The following is a 22,513-nucleotide window of genomic DNA, read 5'->3' as shown; positions in this document are numbered from 1 at the left end:
TGAAAATAACTTAAAGGACCAAAGTCGCACTCCCTTTCCTCTTGTTTCTTCTGTCTCCTGTCTCCCCCTCGGCCACTCAGCCGGCTGTCCCCTTCCCCATCCCCGCTGATGTCACACAGAGAGGCAGCAGCATAAAAAGCACGGGTGTGTGGTGTCAAGAGTGGCATGGAAAGCCAGCGGCTCCGTGCCCGAGCGTGAGAGCTCTCACTCCCGCAAACCTGCACCGGCCCTGCTGCAGGAAGGGGCCCGACCATCCCCCCTCACGGAGCGCTGGGAGGATCAGAGCCCACCACGGGAGGGACGGCAGCCGCTGCCCAGCGTCCAGCACGCAGGCGGACACCTCCACGTCATGGCCCGAGGAGACCAGCCTTCAGCAGGTCCAGACCAGCTGAGTTCCTCTGACTGCAGCGGGAGGCTCTCCAGGGAGCCGCCCTGAACTGCAGGTGTAAAGGAAGCCCAGACAGGGCGGCTTGCTTCCCTGCATGTGTGAGCAGGTGTCCCAGCCGCCTCTACCGGGCTCTGCCCCCACTAGGGGGAGAGGGGAGGAAGGGGTCCTGGGGCCGGATGTCCGTGAATCAACAGTCTTCTCGGCTTCCAGCATTGTGTCTTGTAAGCCCTGACGCCCAAAACATCCTTGGCAGTGGCTTCGGAAGTGCTGGAGATGTAAGAGCCACTTCAAAGGCTGCGCTTGCAAGAGGAAAGCACGTATGAAAAAGGCTTTGTCTGCTCCCTCCTCCAAGGGAAGCATCTCAGGGGGGTCAAGAACACAGAGTAGACGGAGGGCAGGGGCGGTGAGACAGAGGGTGGGCTCCTTCGTGTCCAAACACACCTGCTTTCACTGAAGCCCACGTCCTGCACCCTTCAAACCACCAGCAGGCTACAGAGCGAGGCAGAGTTCAAATCCTGGCTCTCCCCATTCCTGGCTGTGTGATCTCAGGCAGAACTCTCAAGTTCTCTCTGCCTGTTTCCTCACCTGCAAAATGCAGTCAAATCATAACACCCACCCCATACGATTGTCAAGAGGATTAAGTGGGATTAACACCTGTGAAGTTGGACTAGAATCTGGCGTGGAATAAACGATCGGTACCTGTTAGCAGCTGTTGATAACCAAACCACCACCGCCACCATCATCATCATCACCGCCAAAGCCCTTCTCTCTCCTAGCCCCACTCTGTTATGCTGCCAGTATCACAGTCCCATCAAGGCTACTGAACCCCAGCACGTAGCAGCAGCCCCAAACCCCAGCCTACTGCCACCCAGGGCCATTCCTAGGGCCATAGCATCCAGCCCAATCTGGAGATGGCAGGACTCCAGCCCCAGTCCTCGATGCTCTTCAGCAGCCTGCTGGTCCCGCCAGCCTCCCTTCACACCCTGCCTGGGTCCTGCCTGGATCCTGCCTTTGACAAGCCTTGTCTGGCCTTGACCAACTTTTCCCACCCTAAAGCCGACAGGCGATGCAGGGACAATGGCCTTTGGTGCCCAGCCTGGACTCCGCACAGTCACACTCCACTCCTCGGCCCAGGCTGAACCAAAGGTACATGTGTGACTTCAGCCCCCAGAGTCGGATTCACAGCCCAGTGCTGTTGCACAAAGAACAGAAAATCCATCAGCATGCCCCAAGTCCCCAGCCAGCATCTTCTTGCTTCCAAACCAAGTCAATTTAATATCTGACACTTGCGCCCAGAGCTCACATCAGGAAAGGCACAATTCTTTCAGCTTTACCACCTTCGCTGACAATTCCTGACCCAGCCTTGGATCACCGAGTTAGTGGGCTCCGTGCCGGCACCCTCTGAGACTCGGCTGCATCTCCTGCGGCGCTCCCACCCCGCCCTCCTCACCTCCCACCCAGGCTCGGAGAACAGATACCTGCAGCCCCCTCTCTGAGACCGCCACGCACGCTGGAAGGTTAAAGGACATGGCTATGATGCCACAATCGCTCTTACTTTCTGGGAACAGAATCCCGAGCACGTCTCCACCGTCATGTTGGCCTGTACCAGGGAGTCACGGAAGGCGTGCGTGACATTCTCCGGCAGCCGGAAGCAGCCCCGGTATGTGACGGTCCTCCCTGTGGGGAAGGAAACAGGGTTTTGGTTGAGAAACAGTGTCCACCATTCTCTGCGCCTGTCCCGAGGGGAGACGGTGGCTTCAGGTCCTGAAATAGATGGAAATAGACTCAAGAGGGGGCGGATTTCCAATCAGAGAGAGCAAACTGCCTGGAGAGGCTGTGGTCAAGCCAAGCTCCTGAGAGAAATCAGGCACCAGGCCCTTGGTCACCCAGGGGCACTGACAAGGGGCCGCTTGGCTGGGACTGAGCTCATGCCTTGCTTCTCCCGTCAGCCCTCAGGGAACAGTGTCCATCCTCCTTTCCATCCCTTCCTTCCACGAATCCAGATTGTGTATCCATCATGTGCTGCACTAGGGGACCCGAGAGACCATGATATTCTGGAAAGTTCTGCCCAAGCATGCTGGAAAAGAGACGTGGATTCTGAAATCTGAAATCCCGCCACCTTCCCTCTTGCTGTGCCGTCGAGTCACACCGCAACTGCTCTCTCTCTGATCTTGAACTCTCACCAATTTCTAGGAATACTCCTCACCCTTGTGGTACCAAGGAAGCCTCCTGCCAAACTGTTCTTCAGCCTTATGGTGGAAAAGTCCAGCCCTCTAGTTGGCTTCCTTGGTGCTGAACAAACCTTCTGGAATGTTCTGACACCAACTGCTCCTATCTCTTCCAGACTCATCCAAGTTTCTCTAGCTGGCATCCTGATTCACATCCCATTCTCCTTCTAACACATGTCCCGGGATTCTTGGCCTGCCACACGTCTGGGCCAGCAGCAGAAACCCGCTCGCCAGTCAGCACCATGGCAGGAGGGCTCTCTGCCTGCAAAACTGCCAAGCAGGAGCAACCTCCGGGTCTGGAAACCCATCCAATCGACCATGGCACCAGTGGTCTGGGTGTCAGGGAATGGACCTATTAGGACAGATAAAGGAAAGCAGCCTGGTGCTGGGAAAACAGTCCAGGCCGGGTATCCTAATGGCCCAGCACAGAGTATCTGTTCTGTTAAAGGTCTCATTAGTGAATCCATAAAGAGTGTGTTGTCAGAGTCTCTACCCCTGTCCCCATTCCCCCATGTGGAGCCCTTGTTCCCAAACACATCTTGTCTGAATACAGGAAGCACTTAGGCAGCCTAGCTGCTCGGGTCTGAGCACCAAGACACCTTACTCATCACCCTGACCCTATAGACAGTGGCCAGGGTTGGCTTTGAAACTCACCCCTGCTTCTCACAGCTGGGCTTCCGTTCTGCTTGGCAAACTCATTCATCCCTAGGAAAGCTCTCCCAGAAACCCCTCTGCAGTCTTAGCTTCTGACCTGACACCTCTTTCTCTGAGCTCTGCCCAGTTCTCAAACTAAGCCATCAGCTCTCCTGAAGCCCTGGTCCATGGCCAGAGGCAGCTGAGTTCATGAGCTGATGGACCTGGGTGCTGGGCTGTCCCTCCATCATCTGCCATCCTACCCTTGCCAGTGGTGGGGAGCGGTCTCCCACATCCTGACTTCTTCCCAGCCTGGCCCCTCTCAGTCAGGAAGAGGGTGGTCCCCAATGTGTGCAAATGTACACAGCCATATTATTCTATAAAGGGAGAATTTCATAATTACATAAAGTGGATCTGGGTCTTGTTATCTTGCAAGAGGACAAATCTGAGTTTCCCATGCATTGAGCTGGGCCCCCTCAGTTGTCATCTCAATTTGATAGCATGCTCAGCTGAAATTCTGGGAGGTTCCATCTTGCTGTCTGACACATCAGCTGACTCTCCCTCATGGTTGATTATTTCCTTCTGAGTTCTGTAATTGTGAATTACAAACTCATCTTCAGTGAAAATTTATCTGTGGGAACTCTTTATACCTGGGTTGGCGGCTGAGAGAGATTTTGTATTTGCCTCTATTAGTACTCCAGACGGCCCAGAGCCTATTTTCTCTTCCTTTCTTCCTTTCTTCCTTCCTTCCTTCCTTCCTTTGTTTTCTTTCTTTCTTTCTTTTTCTTTCTTTCTTTCTTTCCTCCTTTCTTTCTTTCTCTTTCTTTCCTTCCTTCCTTCCTCTCTTTCTCTCTCTCTCTCTTTCTTTCTTTTTTTAAATGGAGATCCTGGGGCTAGAACCCAGGATTGAACCTAGTGCTCTATCACTGAGCTATTACCCTCCTCCCCAGAGCAGATTTTCATCTTGGCACTTTCAGGATTGGGCACGTAGCATAAATCTGAACCTCAACACTCATATAAATGCAGGCCTGCAATGATAAATTCTCAGGTTATAAATTCTTAGGAAATCTTTTTTTCACCTGAAGTTCAGGTCAGAACAGACAAGTTTTTCTATCTCCCTGAACTGGTAGGTGGTATTTTTTTTTAATTCTAAAATTTCACTGATTTATACTTCAGTGAAACTGGATTCATCTTTGCGTAGAGGTTGCCATCCAACTTCCCAGCCTGACAGGCTCAAAGCCTCCTTTTCTGTCCTGCTTGGACACTGAAACCTAAGCCATGTGGCCAGCAAGAGCAGCAGCTTCCCCCTGAGGAGACCCTGAGCTGTAGAGCATCTTCTCTGACCCTCATCTCTTCATTTATTGCTTCCTTCCTGGAGCCAGAGATTTCCTTACTTTCTTGTTAGTTCAGCTCTGCATTTAAAACAACATTTGTTCAACTTGACCCAGCATTTCTGGCTGCTTTATGGCTAGGAAACTTTCAGACTAGCTGGTCTGTCCCATTGCCAGAAATTATAGTCTGCCTCTGTACTTTACAAAATAGACTGGAACCCAGAGAGGGGAAGCAAGCTGCCAGAGGCCACACAGCATGTCTGACACACACTGAGACCTAGACCCTGGGCCCCCGATTAGTTTCTCTCTCCTGCAGAGGACAAAGAAAGATGTGCCTCAGCTGTGAACTCAAGCAACCTTTAGTGGATCCTAACCCTCCTCCTGCCTTGCCACGAGCCTGCCCGGTGAATGTGATGAGAAAGGGAGGGCACAAGGTCTGTCCTGCGTAGGCTGGATGAGGGGATGCAGATGTGGGGACAGACAGAGCTCAGGGAGAGGCTGGCACACTCACGCTTCCTGGAGCCGGGCTGCAGCTCCTCCACACGGTACACAGAGAGCCGGCCGGCACCCCCGCACACCGAGCGCTTCTCTCCTTTGCACTCATGGTTACACTCCTCTGGCCCGACACTCACTGCTGGGAGCCGGTTCCCGCAGTAGCACTCGGCCCCTGCCTCCAAGCCCGCGTAGATGTAGGACCTGCAGGAAGAGCGGGGCCTGGGGTGAGTCCCGACCTTGGCCCAGAGTGCTGAGGTCTGGATCAATGAATGGCAGCTGGGCCCAGGGCCAGGATAAGTCTGAATCCCTAGGAGAAGTAGAACCCCAGGTCTTCTAACACTGAGCCCAGGGCTCTTCCCATAAGCCCCTGCTGGATCATCAATAAACTTTATTCTTTCCAGACAACTGGGATCTGACCCACTGAGCTCTAATGAAACTACGACAGCAATCTGTCAGCCCAAGAATCACCCCGGGGGGTATCACTCCCACTTCCTGGGGCTGTATCTTCACCTTATTTCCAGTGGAGTCGCTGTTCAGGGCCCCAGACTTACCGCTCAGCGCATGCATCCTGGCAGTGGGAGATGGTCATCTTTCTCAAGTCAAAAAATACAGCCCCTTTCAGAGTTCTCTCCTGGCCATCGTCACTGAAGCATCCCATGTATGTGCCTGCCGGCAGGGAAACACAGCAGACACTTAGAGGTCCTGGAGAGAGGGAGGGCCCAAATCGTGGGTCCACTCTCAGCACTGCCCCTCCTGGCTAAGGCACTTGTCGGAGGAGCCCTGGGGATGAGGCTGTGGTCTAACCGTCCCTGTGGTGCTTCTGGACACTTCCACCTTGTTCTCTTCCTGCCCCTTTTCTTAATGGCCCACTGTCCCCCTAGACACACAGCTGGGAGCCTGGCCTGAGCCAAAATCCCACTTTCTTCCACCAACCTCAATGCATCAAGTCTGCCTGGTTTAATTGCTTCCCTTGGACACCCTCCTCTCCATCCCCTCTCTTTCTCGGCTCTGCCTCCACAAATGTCCCGATAGGCAGGTTCTGTTACCTCCTTGTGATCCAGAGGGAATAAATTCGTTATGGGAAGTCTGATCTTACCCAATCCAAAGATCTGGCAAACAGAGAGATTATTTTTTTCCAGAAAAAAATCTACCATCCCAGGAGGGAGGAAGCCCCCCCTCGCTGGCGGTGTATAAGCGGCATCTGTTAACATGTAGGAGAGCTGTCCCACGTGGGAATCATTAGGACCAAGGGACCGCTGAGTGCTTGCCTGTTCGGGTATCTCTGGCTCATCCCTGGAAGGGGGCCCTGGGGGACAAGATTCCACAAAGCAGTGGTGGTGCTGATGCAACTGTGCGCACGCCAGTGGGATTCGGCAATGTCCCTGCCCTATCACCCCAAGAGAGGGAGGTGCCTCCCTGAGATGCCGGAGAAGCCTGGAGAACTCACATACTAAGCAAGGGCGGTAGGTGTGTAAATGTCACACGCACCATGGCGTGTTAGAGGAACCGCGCATCGGGAGTTTGCAAACACGCCGTCACGTGGTCCTGAGCTGTGAATGCACGCCCACGCTAGCTGTGCCGAGATCCGGATCTGGCACCCGTGATGAAGATGCTGCCCGTCTCCAGGGGAGCGTCTGTGCCCAGCCCCAGGGATCTCCAGCGGCCCCTGGGCAGCACACCGCCGCCTCCGGAGGTTAGGCTGTCTCTGGGAAGCAGCACACCCAAGGCGTCCCAGCAGCCTGCCAGCTCTCAAACAGCTTTGCGGTGAGGAGTAATGATCTTGCCTGCAGGTCCAGGAGCTCACTGATCTGGTGAGACTGGCTTTTTATTCCTGCCAAGAACCTGGCCCAAAGCAGCAGCTCAGGGCCACCCGCTGGGCGGTTTGGAGGGGAGGGTCCTCCAGCTTTCATTACTGGGCCCCAACCAGGAAGCGATGTTCCTGAGTGTGAACACCATGCTTAAATCTGTCTCTGACCTTGACTAAATCGGCTCGACATTCTGTGCCTCGGTTGCCCCTACTGTCAAATGGATAAATGCACCCCTCCCCCTCCACTTGTCCCAGGTCACTTCTCCTGCCCATGTTCGAACATGTCCCTGCTCCCTCCCTCACGTCCATGCTTTGCTTCCTACCTGATCTTGAAGGCTTAGAGCCCTGGCCACTCCAGCCCATTATGGCCTCTCCTGTCTCTGGATTCTTAGATTGAATGTCTGAAAAACTTGCTGACACCCAAATCCTTATCACTAACTATTGTTGTTGAAAATCTTTTATACCCGCGTGTCCTGTCTCTGCAACAGGATTTAAGGCTCGTTAAGAGCCAGGACCACAACTTCAACTTAGCTGGTGACTCCCCAGGTCAGGCAAGATGTCAACAATCAGCATCTACTTGCCAGCAGGGGGTCAGAGCTCCTAAAATGCTGGCATCCTTTGAAAATGCAAAAGCAGGAGCAGAGAGCCCAAGTGCAAGGAGGGGCTGGTCCTTGGCTACACCAATGTGCAATTCCCAGGGCCCCGGGTTGAGAAAGGCAAGGCAGAGGAAGATGGCTAAGATGGCGGGAGACTGGACTCTCCGTCATGCCAAGAATGGCTGAAGACCCGGAGACCTCAGGTTAGACAACACCAGGGCGGCAGAGAGAGCAACAGTCACCTTCTCAGCATCTGCCAGGGGGTCTCACCCCCTTCTAGGCAATGAACCTCTTGAGGTCACCTTCACTGGCGATGCCCATCAGCACACACGTGGTCCACACCCAGTGTCCCAGTGTCCCCCCACAGACACAGGCTCCATCCCTCATTGTGGGACCCCAGACACCCGTGTCCCACAAGCTTCTCTCTCTTTATCTAAGTCTCAGGACTATCGGCACCAGAAAGCTTTCACTCAGGTTGGTGAGAATCAGTTGCTCCCCTCAGCTTGCCCACTTAGTGAAAGAAGACAAATATTTGAGAAATTTCTGATGTGTGTTGCTCAGCAAAGAGGAAGTTCTGTTACAGCTTTCAGGTAAACATCAGGAGCACAAATTCAGGGGTTGTTAAACATGTATCACTGGTGACGGGAAATTAACCAGAAGGGTCTAAAGGTGCCTGGGCTCGAGACCCCTGAAGGCTGAGACTGGCACATAGCGTTCTGGGGGCTCCACTTCGAGCTGGCTGTGTGACCTGGCATGTGCAGCCTCGCTTTCCCAAGCCTCCACTTCCCCATCTGTAAAATGGGGTTAGGGTCCCACGGAATTCATGGAGTGGTCGTGAGAATTCCATGAGGTCCCACGCCGGCAGTGTGTCTAATGCAGTCGTGGCATGGAGGACGGGGCTCAGTGGTAACTGTTTTTATTGTTACTATATCCTCATTAATAATCAACATTTCTAGATTACTTCCCTGAAATGCAAGCCTTTCATCATGAAAATGGTGATGGCACGGCTGACATCATAAGGCTGTCTGAACCTCTGTCTGAAGATTAAATTACGTGCGATAACAGATGTACATCTAGGCAGAACAGTGCCTGGCACAAAACAGATGCTCAGATAAGTAACAGCTATTATTATTCTGATCTGACACACTAACCCGGGGCCGAGGGTGACTATGGCTCTGTAAATATTAGCTGAATAATGAACGCATGAGTAAGAGAGAAAGAAATGGTTCCGAGCAGGCAGGCTCGCAAAACGAGCAGCAGCTCGCTGGCTACCAGCTGGCCATCGGATGGAACTGACCGGTCTGGAGGGGACGCCCACGCCTGGCTGGCCCCGTCTCAGTTTGTAGCGAGGGCCTGAGCCGCAGATGCCTCCCTCTCTGTGAGGAGGCGGTGAGCCCTTTTTTTCCTGGAAAAATAATGAATGGCTTTTCTAACTCCCTGACAGAGGCGAGAATGTGCAGAAAAGAAAGGACTTCCCAGGGATGTGCTGGGACACATTCCGAGGCGGATTTATTACTTTCGGCTGAAACGGAGGCGATGCATTATTGTCTGTGACTCCACATCTGTTCATTTGCACATCAAAATGGACATGCCGTGAGGCTATTAACGATGGCTTTGGAGATATTGGAATGTCTTTGGAAATTACTATCAATAAAAAACAAACTGGCTATGGAGAAGTTACTATTTTTCCCCCAGTAAACTTACTGACATTTTATTCCATTATGGATGTTGTCCAAGGTATAATGAAATGCTCTGTGATTGATGGGGCCTCCTGCAGCTTCCGAGGCTCACAGGATCCCCTTGCAGGAGGATGGCGGGCTGCCCGGGCCGCAAAGAGACGCTGTCTTTGTCTGCGGCCCCAGCAGCTGTCCCGAGGGCCAGCCTGCGGTCTCCTCTCCACCAGGGAGGCCCACCTGGCTGTGCAGGGCCCACGGAAAGAGGGGAAGGGGGCTCCCAGAGGGTTTTCAGGTCACTGCCACTTCTCCCTGCTTTCTCTGAAGATCCCCAGCCACGTGACACCACGGCCTCTCCCAGAGTGCAAGTTCTACCTCCAGTCCTGGGAGATGTTCAATATATCCAGTGACCTATGGGGTAGGGGACAGTGACCCATCAGAACTGTCACCATTTTATACCAGAACTTGGTTTTCCTGCGGGACCAGGCATTAACCCTTCACTGACTAGGTCTGGGGATCACCGGAGAGGGTCAGCCAGAGTGAAGAATTCAGCTCGGGGGCTCAGGGCAGGAGCTGTTTCATTATTTTAATGAGAAAGAACACACTGGTGTTGAATGGGTGACTTATCTGTCCTGTTCACATCTCACTGTCATCTCTTCAGTTTTCATCATAGCTCCTTCCATAGATTCTGTAAGTGATGACTCAAGTAAAGGGGTGCCCACTGGTTTCTCTGGATGTACAGACTCTACATCTACAGCTAAAACCAGGTCACCCTGAATCCTCACATCTGCTGGCCAGTCACCCCAAAGCCAGATTACAAAGAACCTGTCACCTCTAATGGTCCCAAAGCTCCCTGCACATGTCTCTAATACGCCTCAGTCACACTGTGCGGGAATCATCTGGGTGCACATCTGATTCTGCCACCAGACTGAACTCCTCTAGTGCACAGTGAAGAGCACACATGGAGACTCATCCGTGGGGCCTCAATAGGTGTGGATTGAGAGCAATAAAGAGAAAATCGCAGCTAATTTGCCCATGGTCACAGAACCAATAATTGGCAATAGCAAGAGAGAAACCTAGGTCAGTTTTCAAAACTTGTGCTCTTTCCATGCCTTCTTTTCAAGAAATCCATGACAACTTTGGTCAGTCATTTACACTTTAGTCTAAATGAGTTCCACTGGCATTGCCTGCATAGAGACCCAACTTCTTGGTGTGCAGTCTACAGCGATCATACCTATGTGAAATGAGCTGTAGAACCAGTTCCTGAATTCTCTCTCATTCTTATATGGAAGCCTTGCTGAGGAATCCCATATAGGGCTCTGACCTAGAGGATTTCAGATGAAACTTCCTTCCATGGAAGTTTCTTTCTTGTTGAAGGCACAGTCCTCCAGTCTTCATTGTACTGGGCTTCCAGAGTTATTCTCCTAAGGCTCTTGCCTCTTCTGCTCCTATATCCTGCCACTGAGGACTCTCAGCTCCAACCACACTTCTTACAGTCAAGAGAGCAGTTTCCCTGTTATTGGTGATACAGAACCAAATGGGGTGGTGACAGGGATGTTGAGACACTGACTGAGATCAGTCAGCACCCCACAGTGGCCATGACACTCCCTGGATGCTCAGCAGATCCAGGCTAGGTTACTGGGCCCTGCACAGTCTGGATAACTCTGTGTAAGGAGCCAGGTTCTCCCCATGATGGAGCCCCAGCAGCGTGACTCTGGCAATCCTGGTTAGTGCCCTGCCCACATCTCCCAGGCCTTGCTGCCTCTAGGCTGCGCCCTGAGATGCATGCTCCACACTTGCTCCATGTCCCCACCAGCTCCGTCATGTACCCTCTCCTGACCACCTTCTCTTCCTTGTCTCACCTCCCACTTCCTACCTGTGTTCCTGGGATCACATCCTAAACAAACCACGTCCATCTGAATCCTGGTTTCAGGGTTTGCTTCCAGGGAACCCCAACTAAGAGAATGACCTTGGGAGAATTTACTTAACACCTCCACGCCTCGGCTTCTTCACCTGTAAAACTGAGCTACAGTAATAACAGCACGTGTAAATACTGCACTGACATGCACGAGGTCACTGCTGTACCAGTTAGCTGTTGCTATTACACAGTAACAGCTGCCGGTTCCTGAGTGCCAACGAACACACGAGGCCTTCCAGCCCAGTGGTCCTCAGCTTGGGCACGCATCAGAGCCACCTGGAGACCTCTGGCCCCTGCTCCAGAGCTGGGGACTTGGTAACTGTGAGAGGACCCGAGAATGTGCACTTGTAACGAGCTCCCAGGTGGTGCTAGGTGGCTGGTCTGGGTCCCCACTTTTTGAAACACCACTCTATATTATCGCACTGAATCTTCACCCCAACCTTGGGGAAGGAATCTCTATCTCCGTTTCCAAGGGACCCAGAGAAGTTCAGCAACATGTCCAAGGTCACCCAAGAAGCTTGGGAATGAGCCAGGATCCAGCCGAGGTCCATCTCAGCTCTAAGATGCTCGCACATCTCAGCCTCAAGCCATGCGCATGTCCAGCTGGCAAGTGAGCAAAACTCCAAAGGGCGACCCCTCCCAGGCCCTTCCTGTCTGCAGCAGAGCAGCGGGATGAAACAGTGAATGAAGGCGACGGGCCTGCAGTGCCTACTTCTCAGGCTGCTGCCAGGGCTAGGGAGAGGGGACACCAGTCCTGTGTCTCCAAACGGGGCTCCTAGGAGTAGCTCCCATACATGCAAGGAGACCCAGGGCTGAGCACCTACCTCGGCTGCTGGCGGCTGGCCTGGGGGCCTCAGGGCCCAGGGCGGGCGGCCCCTGGGGGTCCCCCATGAAGTGATGGAACCAGTGGCGCCGCAGCTGGCGCAGCTCCGAGTTGCGGCTGCGGAGCCAGCGGGGGCCGGGCCGGGGCCGGTCCAGGGGGCCCTGCAGCACGTCCACGCTGAGCAGCAGCTCCGGGCTGACCCGGGGGTCATGCAGGGCTCGGCTGTCCAGCAGGCCCACGCCCAGCGCCACGGCGGCCACAGGCAAGGCCTGCAGGGGGCCAGGCGCCCGGGGGCCTGGCGGCGGGAGGCCCACGCGGGCCCGCTGCAGAAGCAACAGGCTGCCAGTCATCAGGTAGGCGGCCGTGAGGAAGAAGAGCAGGAACTGCGTTCGGCGGAGAAACTTCTGGAGCCGAAAGAAAGGTTTGGCCATGCCCCTGGGCAGCGGGGCTCCCGGCTGGAGCCCGGGACGGCTCCTAGTACCCAGGCGGGAGGGAGGCCGGGGCCTCCAGAGGCGTCATCCCCGCATCCTGGCACCGGCTGGCACTCCCCTGGGGCTACTGTTCCTCCTGCCCTGTTTCCAGCAGGTGCTCAAATGGCATCACCACTCATCTCCGCCCCTGGACCTGGCAGCTGCAGCTTTTGCCCAGGGGTCAAGAACCTCGCCATCCCTGAGCTCTAGCGGCCCTCATCTCCTGGCTCAGAAATCTGGAAAAGAAGAGAAAAAGCACTTAGATGCAATAGGAGGGTCCACCACTCCCACTGCTCCAGGGTCAGGAGCCCTGCACTCCTGTGCTCTGTTTAACAAAAGGGCCAGCTGTGTTGCCGGAGCACTGGACAGAGAGCTGCGTTCAAATCCCAGCTCTGCCACTGGACAGCTGTGTGACATCAGGTGGGTTACTTAACCTTTCTGGGCCTCAGTTTCCTCACCTATAAAATGAGATTAACACTATCCTGGAGCAGGAGTGAAGATCCAATAATGACAGCAGTAAGGGGGAGGAACAACAGTGGCTTTGTACTGAATCCTAGCTACGTGTCAGGCGCTGAGCTAAACACTTTCTGTATCGTCCAGTTCAATCCTCACACCAATCCAGCAAGGTAGATACTCTGTTCTCCCCCTTTTACAGATGAGGAAACTGTGGCAAAAGGAGCCAAAGTCACATTTCCAAAGTCACACAGCTGGCGAGCAGAGGAGCCAAAGGTTGGCACAGTCTGCCTCCAGAGCCTGTACTCTGGACCCCTACACGGCCTAGCCTATAATAAGACCCCTACCACCTACGAGGGCGCCCAGCCCAGGGCCTGAGTCTACCGCAGGTGCTTGATACATGCGTGCCAACTGCTGACTCCCGGGGTGCATCAGGACTGCTAGCTGTCTTTTGGAAATGGTTCTGCAGGGATGGGTGGGTTTTGACACAGGAGAGGGCACAGGGGAGGGGGTGGGCTTGCACAGCCACCCAGGCTTCCTGAAGGTGGCAGGTCAGAGCCAAAGGAACAGGAGACCACCTGGCCGTGCACATGCCAAAGGAGGCGGGGCCCCCGCTGTGGCCAAGGTGGGGGCAGGGGAAGCTCTCGGAGCAGCTTTGCAGGGGCGCCTCGGCTCCCCAGGACTCAGCTCTCACACTGGGCTTTGGTTTCCACTGGCGGCGCCTCTGAAGCGCACTGTTGGGGGTTGGCAGAGGGGTCTGCAGCTGCCCTGAGCCGGGCAGCTGGGCGAGGACAGCCTTTAACACAAGGACAGGCTTGTCCCAGGAAGAAAGGCTCCGAGGAGCGTGACTAAGCCCCTGCCTGTGACTACCGTGGCCCGGGACCCCCGCCAGGCCCGCACAGTTCCTCAATGGCTGCTCTGTGCCCTGGGGACAGCGGCCGGGTGTGAGAGGAAAGACAACGTTTGGGCTCTTGTGGCCTGGCATTCCAGGCTCAGTGTCGGGGGGCCAGATCAGCCTGACCCTCTCAGACGGAACACCGAGAGCGGCCAGGTCCTGGGGCTTCCGGGCAGGATCTGGGAACGTGGGGTCAGCGGGTCCTTGAGGCTGGGGGTGGGGTGGCAGGCTTGGGCATTAGCAAAGGAAGGTGGAGTTAAACTCAGAGTCCGGGAGCCATTTCAGACGGGTCTCCAGAGCTTTTATTTTCTAAGCTGCTGCGTGCCAGGCCCACCCCCGCCAGCCTCGTCAGATTTGTAAAACTGCAGAGAAAATCCTAAGAAATCCTGACTGATCTCCCTGCCTCTTGCTTTGACCCCTCCAATCCATCCTCCACGGGGCTGCCAGGGTGATCCTCCTAACATGCAAATCTGATCACGGCGCTCCCCTGCTTAAAACCCCTTTCAATAGCTCCCTGTGGCTTTGGGGATAAAACGCCAAGCTCCTTAGCGTGACATACGAGGCCCCCTTCCTGATCCAGCCTGTCCAACTCATCTCTTGCCAGGCCCTTTCCTTCCGCTGTCCCATCCCATGTGCGCATGTGCGTACACGTACGTACCCCCCCCCAACACACACACACGCACGCACCCCACGGTCCAGCGGAGCTATTACAGCACATCTGCCCTGGTGCTTTTGGACACACTGCATTCGATGTATGTTCCTCCCTCTCCACCTGGTGAATCGCCTGTGTATCCTCCAAGGCTCAGCCCAGGTGTCACTTCCTCCGAGAAGCTTTCCCTGACCATCATCCACCCCGCCATCCCGGCATTCACTATCCTGGGGCAATTTTAATTGTTCCTGTACTTGTCAGTCATCCTCACAGGACTGTGACTGACTCAAGGCTAGAGGCCATAATACCCTATTCATTTTGCTAACCCCAGCCCCCTGCGTGAGCCCCAGCAGCTTAGATGCTCAGCCACTCTGTTTCTGAATAAATTTTTTTTAATGAATGGGAAGATAAATTGACAGGCGAATCCTGATATCAGAAACCTGCTTCTGTAGGGGTCTTAGGGCCATGAAATCTCAAATTGCACTTATCCAGAACCGCAGGGGCCTCTCCAGAACCATGGGAGACTCGGAGGCTACGTGAGCACAAAGGACCCAGCATCACCAGTTCGGGTCTCACAGACGCATGGAAGTTAACACGGGCGCCCGAGCTTCATGTGTAATCCTTCCTGTGTTGTAATTCTAGGAAGAGAGGTTTCCAGATCTGTTTGAAAAGGCCTCTGGTTACAAGACTGGGATTCTATCAGTGAAAAATCCTGTAAAACTAAAATAAGAGGGGAGCGAGGACTCCTGCTGTGGAAAGAAAGGTTCTGATGAGATGGAGCCAAAAGGCGGGCAATAGATCAACCGTTCAGAATTTTGAAGGCAAGACGTGGCCCAAATTCCGCACACATTTTGTACACTGGGTCTGGGAACATGCTACAGGAGGGGAGGGTGCAGTGGGGTGCAGCATTATCAGGGCTGATCATTATGGATTTGAGTGATCACACCCAGGTTCCCCACGACCCCCCAAGGTCCTCTTTAGAATCTCCCCTTCCCAGAGGGGCCTCCCCTGGTCTGGGGAGGTGGGCACTGGGCATGGAGACAGGGGACAGGGGACAGCTACTTTCAGGCCAGAGCTCAGTGACCCTGACCTCCTATTAGGCAGGCTGCCACTCCGAACCTTTAAAATCACAGAGCTGACTCCCAGCCTAGAGCATCTGCTGTGGCCTGGGCAGGGTACCTGCACACTCAAAGCATTAGGGACCTGTCCCTCGGCGCACACTTCCGCCACACTTCCCACCCATATTACACTTGCCACCTGTCCCCCATTCCTGCCATGCTGACCTCTTCCCGGGGTACAGATCACACCCGATTCACCTCCACATCCCCAGATCCTAGCACACAGCCAGCACGGCAAGGCCCGTAAATGTTTGTTGAGTGGCTGAACCCGAAAGCAGCCTCGGGGTGGGCTGAGCCACGTGCAGCATCTGCACAAGGGCTCACAGTCAAGCCACGAGGCAGCTGGACAGCAGAACCGGACAACACCTGGGGGGATACCTAACCACTGTCCATCAGCTGAGCCCGCTGCACCCCCAAGCCGGGAGGCCCTCAGTTATAGCAAATCCACCTTGAGCAAGTCACTCCACAGGGCAGAGCCTCGGGCCCCTCATCTGTTAAATGGGGGCAGATCAGCATTGTTGTGGGATTGGATCAGAGCAAACCTGCTGTTACCTACAGACCGTGGCTCATGAAAGCAAAAGAGGCAAACACAGAAACGCTGGAGGAGAGGCTCGCGGCAGCTGTGCCGTGGGGGACACCTGCCACCCTCACCTCCTCTTAGTCCCCAACCCCCTGGGGTGGGCCCAGTGTCCCATTCTTCCTTGAGGCTGCTCCCATGCTAAGAGAGCTGTTAGCAACTGTTTGATTTTGCAGTGCCACCACTTCCGAAGCACTTGCAGCGTCAATCAATAGGCTACACTGGGCTGTGTGTTTTACCTGCACCATCTCGTTTACTCCATATCTCCCAGCGACGCAGATCCCCTGATTACCCCCACCGGAGAACCCAAGTCTCTAATGCTCAGCTGGGCGGAACATCTTGGCCAAGGCCACCAGTGGCCACTGGGGTTCAGTCAGGTGACTCTATGGCCCCATCATCCCTGGCCAGACAGGACAGGCAGTGGCAGGTGAGGGGAGAAAAATTCCAGCCACCCTAGAAGCGTCTCAGCCACTGTGACCACTGCAGTGAGGGCTGCAATCCTCTGGGGATCCAGAGTGGTGTGCTCTTAGCAGGGTGAGAGCCCTGAAGACGAGGAACAGGGACCAATGTGTTGATCCCCCGACCGGGAGATGCTAGACTCGTGGTCCAGCAGCCCGGAGCCCCAGCCTCCATGACCAGCAGCCAGGGTAGGAGGGATGTCTCAGCCTTGGGACCTCAGCAAAGCCACACCAGGGAGCCTCCAGCTGGGCTCAGGGCTCTCAATCACCCTTCCCCTATCTCTTCTCACCCTCCACCCCTGCCTCTGCCTGGCTCAGCCTCAGCACCTGACATCTGGACCCTGCCTCCTCTCAGAGACCCAGAGGCTGCCTGCTCCCAGCAGCCTAACAAAGAGATCTTTCTAACACCAAGAACTAGCAATGCTACAGCCTGCGATGGCTCCCCAGGACTCAGATGACCAAGTTCAAGTGCCTCAGCCTGGCATTTGGTGGCCCTTCCTAGTTCAGGCTCCCAGCAACTTCCTTTCAATATTCCTTCCAGAACTTTGTGCCCCAAACAGAGCACTGTCCCCTGGCCAGCAGTTGATGTTTCATGCCCAGCCCCCCAAGCACACACATACTCTTCCACTGGCCAGGGATGCTTGGGCCCCATCCTGATGTTCTGAAATGCTTTGTGACCACCAAGGCTCAACTCCAATACCATGCCTTTCACAAAGCCTTCCTGATTCCCAGAGCAGAGCTACTTTACCATGCTCAACGGTGAGGCTAGATGCTCTGGGTAACTTGTCCTGCCTTGGGTCAGGGCTCCTAGCTACTCTGCCCACCTCTCCTCCCAGCCTGTGAGCCCCTCACAGACATAGTCAGTCCTCTGTCCACCTCTGGGTGGGGCACAGGGCAGACCCCAGAAATCTGTGCCCATTGGCCACCCTCCAGTGCTCAGGGCCATGCCGCCCTCACCCCAGGGTCCCACGCCTCCGGATCTTGGAAGCTCAGAAAGAGAGCAAAGGACCCACTAAACATACGTCTTCTGGGCCCTGGAGTGGGAAAAGGTCCAGGAAATGGGAAGAGGGTGGAGTCCCTGCCTTGGAGGAGGCAAATCTTTGGATCTGGACTTAAGAACTTAAGAGAAAAGGTCCAAAATAAGAAGTGTTGCAAAAAGGTATAAAGGTTGAAACTCCAATGCAAACGGTGGGGGGCTGGGGGGAAGAATCCTCCAGCAAACCCAATGCTGCAGTTCATATAAGTAAAATAAATCTTTAGGTACCTACATTAGAGACTACAAGGTACTTTCACACCCTCTCAAGTGCGCAGAATGAATCAACAGATCACCAAGTGAATGAGTGATCTTCCCATAAACTTGTGAAGTCAAACTCATTACCATCTCCATCATGGAGATGCAGAATTTGAGACAGACAGAAGGCAAGTTAACCTGATCAAAGACAAGCAGCTCTGGTTAGACTGAACTCAAGTTTTCGGACAGGTTGGTGGCATCATCTACTGTATCACATGGCCCTCATTTGTTCAACTCCAGGGATGGCAGTTCTTCCAGGAACCACGCTAGGGGCCGAGGATGCAAAGAGAGACAGAACACTACCACGGGGGCTGGCATGTCCCCTTTTAAGTTGGTTGATCTGGAGCCCAACCCACTCTTGCAACAGCAAGACACAGACTCTCCTAGGCGATCTCTGAGCCACCTCTTTAATAGAACCCAATTTTGTTCATGTGTTCATATGTTTCTCCCACTGAGTGGCAAACTCTTGAGGGCTGTCCAAGCCCTGCTGAATGATTTGGATAAATCTGGGCAAGTGGGTGGAGCACCCAGCTGAAGCCAGCCTTGCCCCACTCTGGCTCTAGGCCCACTGTGCCTGCATCACTGGGATGCGGGACTTATGCTGTGGGAGGGGGCCCAAGACACCTTGGGGCTTCTTGTCCTCAGAACCCTCCTGGCCCCCTCAGGAGTTTCTAGCAGCAAGAAAAGAGAATCAAAGTGGAGGAGAGAGGCCTGAACAGCTACTGAGAGGCACACGGTATTTTATGGCTTCCAAAATGAATCCAGTCCACCCTTCCAACTACTCTCATGTCCACACTGGGAGACAGAGTTCCTCCCTAATTATGTTCTCCAAAAGCGCCACCCTGCTGACAGCCTTCCAGGTGATATGCCAAATGCTGATTCTTAAAGCCACAATGAAGAGAGATCAGAAGCAGCAGCGTGAAAACAAGACCACGAGGCCCAGGGAGATGGGAGCCAAGGCCACGTTGAAGCACTCACTCCCCAGGTGAGCAAGGCCTACCTCCAGCCCCACTCTGCCCCTGCTAGGGGGACGATCATCACTCACATCTTATGGAGAAAGACCCTGAAGGTCTAAACACAGATCTGCCCCAGAGTCCTTTGCCCGGACCTCAGCATAGCTCGAGGGAGAGTCTAGGGGACTGGTCTCACCCTGGCTGACCAGGGTCTGAGCCGGATGGGAGCACAAGCCAGGAGGGTCTGTAGAGAGAAACATGTCTCCTCGAGAGGCGCTGCTCAGACACGGCTCGATTCTGGCCTGGAGGCTCAGGCTGTAGCAGCTGACCAACTGGTGGTCCACAGCGTTCACTTCCGCCTGGTTAGGCAAACAGGAGGGAAGGGGAGGGGGTCTGGCCTTTTGCCTAATCCAGGCGTCTCTTTGCTTCCAGCCAGACAGGCTGTAGGCCACAGGACAGCACCCCATAGGGCTCCAATGCCCACTGAAATAAGAGATCTGTTCCCCCACAAAATAGACATCCCTCCGAGGAGCTGGGGAAGTGTCCTGCTGAAGACAGGAGGATGCAGCTGTAGGAGAGGGCCAGGGGCTTCTCCCAGGGAAGATAAGGGCTGCCATGGTCAGCCCACCAGCCTGGCTGCCTGCCAAGCTTCCTCTAGCCAGCATGCAGGGGAGACCAACACTGCTGTTCCTCCCCCTAGAACCACTGGACTCTGGTGGCCCACTGGAGCATCTTCTCCAAGGGACTTCCAAGGCCAGAGCTAAGTATGTGGGGCGGGTGTGGGGATGCGAGGGGAATCCTTGTGAGAAACCTTCCCTATGCCCTCTCTCCACCTTTTGCCACCGTCAGGTAGGGGCTGCTGCAGACAGAGCAGAGCCAGCCAGCTTTCTGCCTCCTGTATTCCATTCGCCACCAGCCCTCACTTCCTGTGCCTGACAACCTAGGCAACTCAGAGGAGAAAAAGAAAAGGCCCCCAGCTCCCGACCGCAACCACGGTGTCCCAACATGGGATCGCCCAGGTACTCCAGAAACTGAATGACGCTGTTCCAGCGACAAGAGGGATAACAGCCTCTAATGTTTGTTGGAAAAGTACAGTGGAGTTCTGAGTCTGTACATCTTGGGAGCAGTTGGGGACCAGGTGAGTGCTGGGAGGCGCTGGATCCCAGGGCAGGCTTCGGGGGCTGGAACCCTTTACATCCAGACTTCCCGCTGCTCAGAGAAGGGACAGGAGTCTTCCTCTCCGCCCCTGCCTCCCCACGGGCCAGCCAGCCCTGAGCAGGCACCATCCGCGGGCACAGATGCTCAGGAAAACAGACATCCGAGAGAGGTTATCCTGAGGCAGAGGACCCCCCAAAAGGCTTCGCAGGAGAAAGGAAAAACGCAATTAGCAGCCTCCAGTCGCGAGTCTCAGTCTACACCTAGGAAGATGCAAAGCTCTACTTGGCGTAATTTTCCGGACAAAATACGTACGTTTCGCCTTTGCCCGTGCCTCCGTTCAAGTTCACCAAGAAACGGAGAAAACCCTGCGCTGACCGGAAGCCTGGCGGTGGCGGAACGAGAGAGAGCTGCTGCTGGGTAAACGTCTCCTCTTAAGAGAGGCAGTGCGCACCCCAAATCCTGTCCTCGCCCCCTCCCCGGGCCCGGACCCGCGGCTCCCTCCGGGGAAACGGACGGTCTTTGCGGATTCCGGGAGGGGGACGCGGCTTGGAAAACTGCCTGGAGCACCCCCGCCCCATCCCGCTCGTGCCGGAGCGCTCACCCCCACCCCCGCCCCGCGCGCACACACCCCTGGGCCAAGCCGCCCCGGCCCCGCGAGAGGCGCCCCGCGCCAGCGCGCCCCGGAGCCGGAACAGGTGCAGCCCCGCCGCGCTCCCGGCTGCGTCTACACAAACTTGTTGGCCCGCGGCTGGGGGAACCCTGCCCGCAGCCCGCGCGGGGGTCCCGCCTAGGGTGCCCGGAGACGAGACTCACCCCGGGATCGCGGCCGGCTGGGGCGCCTGCTCCGGCGGCCACGCGCCCGCTTCCCCGGGGCGCCGAGCCCGCAGCCCCGCAGTGCCCGGAGCCCAGGCGCCCCTGGCGCCCGCACGCCCCCGGGCGGCCCCCGGCCAGCGGCCCGACGCGCCCCGGGCACTGGGCGCCGCTGGCGCCTGGCTCCCTGGGCTGCGGACGTCCCGGCTGAGCCGAGGCGGCGGAGCAAGCAGGCGCCGAGCGGGCGGCGGGCGGCGGGCGGCGGGCAAGCGGGCGCCCGGCTCTGCACATGCTCACTCGCGCGGCCCGGGGACAGCGGCCGGCCGCCGCCGGGTCCTAGAGGCACCCGTCTGCCCGCCGCCCCCGGGAGGGGTCGCGGTTGGTGGGGCGGGGGCCCACCTCAGCCCTGGTCCGCGGGACGAGCCCACCCGGCGCGGTCACACGCGCCACTGCCCAGCAAAGACGCTGACAACCATCCCCATATACGTGCAGGCGCACACACACACACTCACACGCACACACACACTCACACACACTCACACGCACACACAGCCTCGCTGGCCGTAACACACACCAGGCGAATGCGTTCGCGCTTTCAGCAATACACGTCTACACAAACACATTGGGCACCGCCACACTGAGCAGCACGCGGCCACACTGGCTCAGACACAAACACGGAGACAGGCGCACATTGATACAAACACGCTGAATGGACTCTGACACCCACATCACACACACACACACACACACACACACACACACACACACACACACACACACGGCTCTTTCCCACTTACTCAGGAACAACCTGGGACAGGCACACATATATACACTCAGTAGCATCCGATAGCAATGCACAGAGGGGAACGCACACTGGATCCCTGTCCCGTGCAGAGGTAGACGCTTATGCGCGCGCGCACACACGCATACACTGAGGCGGACCGGCGCGATACAGACACACAGGTATACAACCACAATGCTATACACAACCCCCTTCTTTAAATAAGGGCTGGATCCAAGCTTGAGAATTTCCCCTCTACTCCCCATCCCTGCTCCTCAGAAGTTCCCAAGCCGCGGTGCCACCCTGCCCTGCCAGGCGCATCTGTGGGCCCTATCCTCGCCCAGGGCTGGCTGCTGAGATGCTCTGGAGGCTGAGGACCAGCAGAGGCTGCGGGAGCAGCTGGTGGTGGCATGGCTCTAACCTGGTCTTCCTGAAAGCGAGTTTCATGCCTCCAACCGCCGCTAGGGGCAGAGCTGCTTGGCAAGGCTCAGAGAAGCCCGTTTTCAACAGGTGGAGGGCAGGCAGGGAGAGGATTAGCTTGGGGATCAGACGGAGCCCTGCTTTATGTAGATCAGTCAAGTGGTACCCAGAGGGGAAAGGGACTTGTTTAAGTTCTCACAGTGAGTCAGCCAGAGTTAGAACAGTCAGCCCCCTCAGGATGAAGGTGGAGGCTTCCTTGGGGGGAACTGGGAGGTGGCACAGCCAATACTGGCTTCCAGAAAAGCCCCATACATGTCCCTTTTGGATTGTGAATCTGTGTGTTGCTCTTATTACAAACAATAACCCACTGTACGTGGTTGCAGTGCATTTTGATTTGCAAAGCCCTCTCCAGGAGAAATGATCCCTGATGTACAGGCTTGTGGTGCCTTCTTGTCCTCCAAATGCTGCTTGCCTGGACGTCCCAGCTGAAGTATCCACCTCGCTGTCCAGTTCCCGGGCTGCATCACTGCCTTGTGTGTTTATTTCTTTATTGTCTGTCTTCACTCCCCAGATCCCAGAGCTAGAATT

At 55.6% G+C, this 22,513-nt stretch overlaps 1 protein-coding gene across 2 annotated transcripts in view; it reads right to left on the bottom strand.

Annotated features, from left to right (window-relative positions):
- WSCD1 (WSC domain containing 1) overlaps nt 1-21,345 on the bottom strand; it is a 36,294-nt gene extending 14,949 nt beyond the window's left edge. Inside the window, exons 1-5 of one of the 2 annotated variants that reach the window (XM_072940600.1) lie at nt 20,728-21,345; nt 11,894-12,598; nt 5,627-5,741; nt 5,092-5,276; nt 1,944-2,065 (exon numbers count right to left, since the gene is read on the bottom strand). In XM_072940600.1, the coding sequence (XP_072796701.1) occupies nt 1,944-2,065; nt 5,092-5,276; nt 5,627-5,741; nt 11,894-12,323 (852 nt within the window). In that variant the 5' untranslated portion in view covers nt 12,324-12,598; nt 20,728-21,345. Of the gene's footprint in view, nt 1-1,943; nt 2,066-5,091; nt 5,277-5,626; nt 5,742-11,893; nt 12,599-20,226; nt 20,431-20,727 lie in introns of those variants that run through there. The other variant, XM_006217590.4, reaches the window with a different exon arrangement.
- Nucleotides 21,346-22,513: the final 1,168 nt, after the last annotated feature.

This window comes from Vicugna pacos, chromosome 16 (assembly GCF_048564905.1).
Source record: "Vicugna pacos chromosome 16, VicPac4, whole genome shotgun sequence".
NCBI lineage: Eukaryota > Metazoa > Chordata > Mammalia > Artiodactyla > Camelidae > Vicugna > Vicugna pacos.
The sequence above is the reverse complement of the archived record's forward strand: the minus strand, read 5'-3'. Positions and strand labels throughout refer to the sequence as shown.